At 48.0% G+C, this 9,048-nt stretch overlaps 1 protein-coding gene across 1 annotated transcript; it reads right to left on the reverse strand.

Annotated features, from left to right (window-relative positions):
- Positions 1-2,819: 2,819 nt before the first annotated feature.
- IUM83_03404 (protease inhibitor Epi10) lies at positions 2,820-3,281 on the reverse strand (the record flags this gene model as incomplete). Its single annotated transcript, XM_067927403.1, has 1 exon — positions 2,820-3,281. One exon carries the CDS (start codon positions 3,279-3,281, stop codon positions 2,820-2,822), a length of 462 nt encoding a protein of 153 aa, XP_067791969.1.
- Positions 3,282-9,048: the final 5,767 nt, after the last annotated feature.

The following is a 9,048-nucleotide window of genomic DNA, read 5'->3' on the forward strand; positions in this document are numbered from 1 at the left end:
CAACACGGGTCACTTAGCATTAACATTTAAGTTTGCCTGTTTACTAAAATGCCACGATGGATACAAAGTTTACTAAAATGCACCACTCGAACGTAGGCCATTCATACAGCGAAGGTACTTGCCAGCGCAGGCATGCCTGCATGTGGTGCTTATGGCACAGTGTCAAGCCAACCTCGCGTGCCGCCACGAGCTGGTGTCACTGGCTCGGATCCAGTGTGGCCAGCAGAACAATCGCTGAAATGCATTTACTCGTTCAAGCATCAACCGATGATGCTCCGGCGCTGCCGAGGTAAAACCTCGTTGGGGTCATATACGGTACAGATCTGCTTTGTGAACAGATGTAGGTTTTGAAATGATCAGGTGTGAGATCTGAAAATGCACGGTCCTAAGGCGACCACGTGGAACGGTGGTCCCTGCGGGACGGTATGAAGTAGGGTTAATTCGGTAACATGCAGGCACCTACTCAGTCTATCGCGGGCAACGCTGAACCTCCCGGTGACGTAGGGACGCTGTTCAGCGTCATATCAAGCCGCCCGAGGGGCCAAGTGCGGCAAGAGAAGACCACGTGCTACTTTCGCGGCTTCAAGTACACCCGCGCGTGGGCGTCGTCCAGGAAGATATCCTACCGCTGTTCTCATTGGCGCCAAGGTTGCCGTGGCACGATGGCTTTCTTCATCGGTACCATGGGCTACACGGCAGGACGCCCTCACACCTGTCGCCAGGTTGATGCTGCTGGTAGTAGCCTTGTGGATGTCACCGGTCTGATGAAGGATAGAGCGGACATGGTAGCAATTGATCAGGTTGCGCTACCTGCGCGACGTATTTGGGAAGACTTCCGCAACGAGTTTTATGGTGCGAATAATGAGCATGTGGTACGTGGGTTGTCTGAGACCCAAGTGCTTCGGCGTGTTTATCAAGCAAGAAGCAGGCACTTCAGTGGATATGTACATGGAGCGATTGAAATTCCACCACTTTCATTGGCGTTGAACGAAGCTGTCTCGTTCTTTCCGTTTCATTATATCACGATGAACCGCGAGTATCTCAGCAAACCTACAGGACTGATCGGCTGGGAGCACCCTTCCCTTATCAACCTCCTACGCTACAATGGAACTACGATTTTTGTTGACGGTACATTTCGCTGTGTACCGTCAGGGTACAAACAGTGCGTAGTTTTCATGGTACACGACAGAGCTTCAGGACTTCTTGTACCTGTTTACTACGTTTTGAGTACTGCTCGTAGTGGCGATTCGTTTTGGGACATGGTGCATTTTGTAGTGCAAGGTACAGATCAGCAACTAGAGCCTGCCGAAGTCGTCTGATTCCTGAGGAGGAGTGCTGCATCGCTATGACATGTGGTGTCGTCGACATGATGACTGTCGTTGAGCATAGTTTGATAGAGCAAGCTATCAAGTGGGTGAAGCGTCAAATTCGCCAGCGTTGCGGTGAGGCTGGGATATCCTATTCGAAAGCTAAGTGGCGAGGGTTCTGGGGGTATTCTCAGCGAACGTGGCTGGCGTGGTGCGCTGTGAGTGTCTGGAATGTTGCTGGCCTAAACAACGAGCTCATTATCGTTGATCCCGCTGCAAAGGACCAACACGTCGAGGACCTGTGGGTAAATAAACACGTAGGAGGATAGTGTAAGTTCCTGCTCTCAATCAATTCTCACTTTCCATCGCACCTTCCCGAGACCAAGCCTCGGCTCAAAAGATGTATTAGTTCCGATTGATGCAGTATCAATCGGAACTGATACATCTTTTGAGCGCGTCTGTCCAGGATGGAAGTAGAGGACACAGAACCCAGTTCCGGTGATCAAGCCCTGGACGTGGCCAGAATTGGCGCAGCGTGTGCAAGCTAACAAGACCTCATTACTGCAATTCACGTGGCCAGTTCGACATTTTGTAGGTTCGCCATTTTAATGGGAATATCCGGAATAAAAGCAAGTCTGAGTACGATACTGCGCTTGCAGCACAAAATGTGTCCGAGGCAGCAGCTCAGTACCTTATTAAAGAAGTGGGGTGTTGTGCGTGTGTCGATGTTTATCTCGATAAGAAGGGTGTTGAATTATCCTCATCTAGTGAAATGAGACCGACAACTTACCCAGTCCCCTTTCGTAATTTTTGTGGGTAAAAAGGAACACCTGAGCGTTTGCCTCCGCGGCCATTACATAGTTCATGCGTGCGGTGCCGCTGGTGCAATGGATTCACAACTTCCGCCTAAAGTTTAAGTCGCGTGAATGATCTGATCGATTCAAGTGTATTATGCATGTTCCAGCCCTACCTCGCTGACCAAAGAAGTTAAAGTGAATCCATGTCTAATATTTTATTTAGGCTCTAGTTTAAGAAAAGTTCTGAAACTCGTACGGAAGAAATTCGCCTTCTCATTGGCTAAAATGCGAACATCACTCAAAACGAGATTCGGGTTTTATACCGTTCTGTATGTCGTTCTGAGTTGAGAACGAGTTTTGGTATGGTCAAAAGTACGAGTTTCAGAACTTTTCTTAAACTAGCGCCTAAAGAAAGTATTAGACATGTTTCTGTTTGGCCAGCGAGGCAGCGCTAAAAAATGCATAATACTCTTGAATCAATCAGATCATTCACACGACTTAAACTGTAGGCGGAAGTTGTGAATCCATTGCAACAGCATTTGCTGTGACCAGCGGCACCGCACGCACGAAGCGGTCTCTTCGTGGTTGCTAGTGCCCTTGCACTTCACCAACTGCATGGCACACTCGTTGAAGTAATAGACGCCGTTCTCGTCGGTCACGGGGTTGTACACACCCGAGCACTCCAAACCGCGCACAGACTCTTCTTCGGTGTTGTTTAAGCGCTGCTGGGCGTCTTAGACGAAGAGATCTCCGACGGCGCGGGTGTGGGTGCACACTCTCCATCAGATACCTGAGTAATGTTCTTTTCCGGGTGGTTGCAGCTAGTGATGCCCAGGTTGCACTCGTTGCTGTATGTTACGCCATCGGATCCGCACACTGGCGCGTAGTTGTCGGGGCATAGCATGTCCCCGCAAGCTCCACCCTTGTATCCGGGGGCGACAGCAAGTTTGCGCTGAGCGTCGGTTCTCGAGACGACAGTCTCTACGACGTTATAAGGGCCCTTGCACTTCATCAACTGCATGGTGCACTCGTTGAAGTACTCGATACCGTACTCGTCGGTCACGGGGTTGTACACACTCGAGCATTCGAAATCGCACGTCGTCTCTTCTCCGGCGTCGTCGGCAATCGTTGACGTGATCGCGACAACCGTGAGAACGAGGCCAAGGGCGAACTTCATGATGCGGGTGGCTTGGAGGCTGAGCTGAAGTGCGGGACTTGTTGCGAATTGGAGAATGAATCTCCGACAGGTGTGGCGAGGAAGGCCCCATACTTCCACTCCTATTATACTGTGCTTCGCAACATGATGTTTACTCACGTCGCAAATCCACCATTTGCTCTTTGGATGGATTAATTAAATCTGATAATCTTTGTAACACAGCTCTTGTTGCGACGTTCAACCACTGTTTGAACCAGCCCAGCGTCTATACGTCCTGCGAACAAAGCATTTGCTACCAGATAGGCTGTGGAAGCTGCGCGCGTGTGGGTACAGTTGCAGTTCTCCGGAACTTTGTGGCTTATTGATGCAGTTCAGGCAGTTCGAATGGAAAACGATACTTCACTAACAGAACTTGATACTGTGGTACCATTGTCCGCGTCGTGTTAGAATGACAACTGTGTTGGATGCCTCAATTCCGTTGAATAAGATATATATACTTGAAAACGACTACACCATTTCCCGGTCAAGTTGCAAGTTTTACAAATCACTGGTCCAGGCAATTTTTAATTCAAGGCTACGTTTTCTGACGATTTTTTCAGAAGAAATTCGCCTTCTCATTGGCTAAAATGCGTACATCGCTCAGAACGAGATTCGGGTTTTATAGCGTTCTGTATGTCGTTTTGAGTTGGGAACGAGCTTTGGTGTGGTCATACGCTAATTCCATTGCTGTGCTCTCACCCTTCCTACTAACTTGTTATTTTGTTTTTGGGGGGTTTGCCACAACTCTTGTGCGTATCTGTAACGTAGTGGAAGCTTCGTTTTGAACAGGATAAAATGAAAAGTGATGTTGTAACTTAAAGTCCGTACTCGTTGTTGAATGCAATTGTTAGTTGACGAGTCGCCCCGTAAACTGTACCTTGCAGCCGTCCCGTAAGTCGTTCCGTAATACGAATCGTAAATCAATTACCTGTAGGTACACTCTTCTCTCCCTTGAAAAACCTTGAGTTGCAGGTTGAAAGGATGTCGGACAAACATATGATGGTGTTATCGCCATCGATCGGGAGTCCCGATCTGGGGCTGTGCTCTTCGAGTTACTATACGTGTACTATAATATTTACTGCCATTAAATGAGCTCCGGAGAATCTCTTAAGACTCCAGCATTCGCCTTGCTTCCATCCTTGCTCCGTGGTTATTTAATTTTGATTCATAAGCCATCGTTTGTGTTGCAATAGTACTACACAGTTAATCAACATCAAACGGTCTTGTGCAGGTACAGTAAACTCTTAGTACTACACAGCGCAAGGGACCTACCTAGATATCCGCTAAAGGCAGAGCATAATCCTATCCCATATTAGTATCTTCAAAGTTGTCTCGAAGCCATGTGTTTCCCTGTGCAAGAAGGTTTTGTGGCCCCTGGCGTAGTGTACATGAGGTTCCATGAATCAAAGCCTGTGATCACAAGCGCAAGATCAAAACTGTGCTCATGCGTACACTAGTAACCTTCTGTAGAAACCAGAGTCCCTACTGTCACATCGTGAAACTTGGAGTTTGGGCTTCAAAAGCCCTCCAACATGGAGGGCCTCATTTCCTGATTAGGCACCGCACAGCAAGTAGCACAAGAAAACTCTTCTCACCATGCGCGTTGCTTTCGTGATCGCACTCGGTACACTAGCCGTACTCGGCGTTATTTCAGCCACGGAGATCAAGCCGGATGCGGCGACGCCAGCTCCTGGAACGAAATTGCGTTCCCAGACGAATGTCACGCCACCACCACCACCGCCACATCAAGCTGGAGATGAAGGAATGCGCCGGCTGAGCTTCCTCCGCTGGATATTCCCCAGCCCAACAGCGTCGCCCAACCCACCGCCACGTTCGTTCAACAAGAGAAGTCAGGGTTGCGACGATGTTTTTGTCAAGTGCAATTGATTAACCGGGTCGAGGTACATGTACGCAACGCTTTCTTCAGCAATTTATGTTGAATAACGTAGTAAGTGCAACTTAATACACCAAAGCTGAGCGTAAGCTTTCAATAACTTGTGGTTTCGTCCACTGGGAACTGCTTCATACCCCGGTTGTCCAAAATCACTGTTGCTCTAATAATCAACATTGTGGGTCGTATAAGTCAGCGGCCCTGACTATAGTTGTTAAAGCGAGTGTTGGTAAAACACCTTTGTTGTCTGCTCGGAGTCTCCCAGCTCGCTCTTCTTTTTTTTTTCAAGGACAGCCATATCCAGATACAGTAAAACCTGTTTATATGATCCTCTCTATTTGAGCCTTGCCATTTATTTGATGCAAGCTTTGTTGCTACCAAATATTTTACTTAGTTTTTGTATAACCGCTGTTTATATGTATACTAGGTATATGAGTCACATTTTGGAGAACCAAATTAGGTCTAACCTGTTTATTTGATTCACACTGTTCACGACCACACACTCTTCAAAGCCCACACTGCTAAACGCCGAACGCCCAACGCAAGCCCCCTTCCCTCGCAATGTCTCCTCGCACCTGTCTGACGCTAGAAAAAAGCTCCAAGTGCACCTAAAGCTCAAGCAGAATCCTGGCATGAACAACCCCATGCTCGCTAAGTGGATCTACGGGACGTTCAAGGCCCGGGTCAGCCGTGCCACACTTGCCCGACTGGGCAACCTGCCTTCTTCCTACTTCAGTCACGTCGACCTGAGTGCAACCAAGCGGCGCTGAGTGAAATTCCCACAGTTCGAGCGGGAACTGAGGGAATTTTTCTTTCAGAACGAAGCTAAAACGGCAATGGCGGACGACGTGCTCCTGCTGAAGGCGTATCCGGCAATGAGATGGAGGAGTTGACAGCGATTTTATCGAAGTGGGAGGGCGCTGTGAGCGCTAGTGAGTATCTGGCAGTGGAGGAGGACGTGCCTGCGCACGAGCCAGATGTGATAGTGGACGAAGCAGCAGGAAGTGATGCAGTTTCGCAGGACGAGCAGGAGGAGGAGGAGGAGGAGGACCAAGAACCCACAATTCAACCTGCCATCGCTCTGAGACACTGCATGGAGCTGTCTGCATTTCTGCTTCAATGCGGAGAGCAGACTGATAGAGAACGAAGAGTTTTGCAGACCGTGACGGCATTGGTTCGGGAGACTACGGGCGAATTATGCGCGATTTCTTTACGTGCACCACATAATTTTTTTTAACTGAGTCCATTTTATATGAGTCATTGTTGTAGATGGCCACCAACGGGGCCTCATATAAACAGGTTTGACTGTAGTTGCCGATCATTGTTCAGACATAGCGCTCTCTCCGATTGGCAGCAAACATCTGTCGTGGATCGTCGCCAATTGCATCATCGCCCATTGCATCACTCATGTTTTAACGTAAAGTCCGTACTCGTTGTTGAATGCAATTGTTAGTTGACGAGTCGCCCCGTAAACTGTACATTGCAGCCGTCCCGTAAGTCGTTCCGTAATACGAATCGTAAATCAATTATTAATACCTGTAGGTACACTCTTCTCTCCCTTGAAAAACCTTGAGTTGCACGTTGAAAGGATGTCGGAGAAACATATGATGGTGTTATCGCCATCGATCGGGAGTCCCGATCTGGGGCTGTGCTCTTCGAGTTACTATACGTGTACTATAATATTTACTGCCATTAAATGAGCTCCGGAGAATCTCCTAAGACTCCAGCATTCGCCTTGCTTCCATCCTTGCTCCGTGGTTATTTAATTTTGATTCATAAGCCATCGTTTGTGTTGCAATAGTACTACGCAGTTAATCAACATCAAACGGTCTTGTGCAGGTACAGTAAACTCTTAGTACTACACAGCGCAAGGGACCTACCTAGATATCCGCTAAAGGCAGAGCATAATCCTATCCCATATTAGTATCTTCAAAGTTGTCTCGAAGCCATGTGTTTCTCCGTGCAAGAGGGTTTTGTGGCCCCTGGCGTAGTGTACCATGAGGTTCCATGAATCAAAGCCTGTGATCACAAGCGCAAGATCAAAACTGTGCTCATGCGTACACTAGTAACCTTCTGTAGAAACCAGAGTTCCTACTGTCACATCGTGAAACTTGGAGTTTGGGCTTCAAAAGCCCTCCAACATGGAGGGCCTCATTTCCTGATTAGGCACCGCACAGCGAGTAGCACAAGAAAACTCTTCTCACCATGCGTGTTGCTTTCGTGATCGCACTCGGCACACTAGCCGTACTCGGCGTTATTTCGGCCACGGAGATCAAGCCTGATGCGGCGACGCCAGCTCCTGGAACGAAATTGCGTTCCCAGACGAATGTCACGCCACCGCCACCACCGCCACACCAAGCTGGAGATGAAGGAATGCGCCGGCTGAGCTTCCTCCGCTGGATATTCCCCAGCCCAACAGCGTCGCCCAACCCACCGCCACGTTCGTTCAACAAGAGAAGTCAGGGTTGCGACGATGTTTTTGTCAAGTGCAATTGATTGACCGGGTCGAGGTACATGTACGCAACGCTTCTTCAGCAATTTATGCTGAATAACGTAATAAGTGCAACTTAATACACCAAAGCTGAGCATAAGCTTTCAATAACTTGTGGTTTCGTCCACTGGGAACTGCTTCATACCCCGGTTGTCCAAAATCACTGTTGCTCTAATAATCAACATTGTGGGTCGTATAAGTCAGCGGCCCTGACTATAGTTGTTAAAGCGAGTGTTGGTAAAACACCCTTGTTGTCTGCTCGGAGTCTCCCAGCTAGCTCTTTTTTTTTTTTTCAAGGACAGCCATATCCAGATAGTTGCCGATCATTGTTCAGACATAGCGCTCTCTCCGATTGGCAGCAAACATCTGTCGTGGATCGTCGCCAATTGCATCATCGCCCATTGCATCACTCATGATGTGGTGGTCCTTGCTACAAACAAACGCTATTCCGATGCATCCAGTACAAATGCGAAACACCCAGAAGTTCCGCTGACTGCATGTACCAACAGTTTAATAGTTGCGCAGCCTACTGATTGACGTTAAGTAGTTGAACTAATCGAGCAGTATCCCTTAGTCGTAGCTGTCCTAAGGATTGGACTGGATACGAGTCGATGTGGCGCGAGTGTTGTTTGATCTCATCCAAAAACCAGCCCCGACGACACTGCGAATATCTGGCGAATCCATGTGCTATGTCTAGGTGGACGTTGGTTACAGGAATACAAAATGAATGGTTCAACTCCTCTTTCCACAAAAAAATGAAGAATGGTTCAGCTCACGACAAGGAGTGAATACGTCGTCACAACTATCATACCTACGGCTGTTTTGAGAACACAGCAAAGCATCTTTGGGGAATAGACTACCAGTTGAATTAGAAGTGGCCGGTCGAGTTTATCTGATGGGTACCTTCGTCACTGAGACGGTGTCGTTGTTACGTATAAGCGAGTACTGTAGTGTCGATCAAGATCAAGATCGGCGTGTCGTAGTCGTGACAGGCGTCGTGACAGGAGTCGTGCCGTGAACAAGACCGCAGTATTGAGAGGGACCGCCATGATTATTCGAGCAACAGTGATTTTAGACAGGGGTTGAAGCAGTTCCGATCCAACACCTGCATAAAACGGTTTATCATTAGGGGTAGGGGATTAAACGGGTCATTAAACGTAATGATAAAAAATGAAATGTAGCGTGGGATCAAAAAGTCATCCCACCGAACAATTCATAAAACTCGTTTGGTCGTCCGTTTAATGTCCCCTTATCTAGCAACATGATTAAAAATTGACTTAAAGTAAGTATTGGTTCATACAGTAGAAATTCTGTTTGAATTGAAGTCGGGAGCGATCTTGAAGAGCGGCCTTCATTTCGAATTTGGA

The sequence above is a fragment of the Phytophthora cinnamomi genome (assembly GCF_018691715.1).
Source record: "Phytophthora cinnamomi strain GKB4 chromosome Unknown Contig38, whole genome shotgun sequence".
NCBI classification, from domain to species: domain Eukaryota; phylum Oomycota; class Peronosporomycetes; order Peronosporales; family Peronosporaceae; genus Phytophthora; species Phytophthora cinnamomi.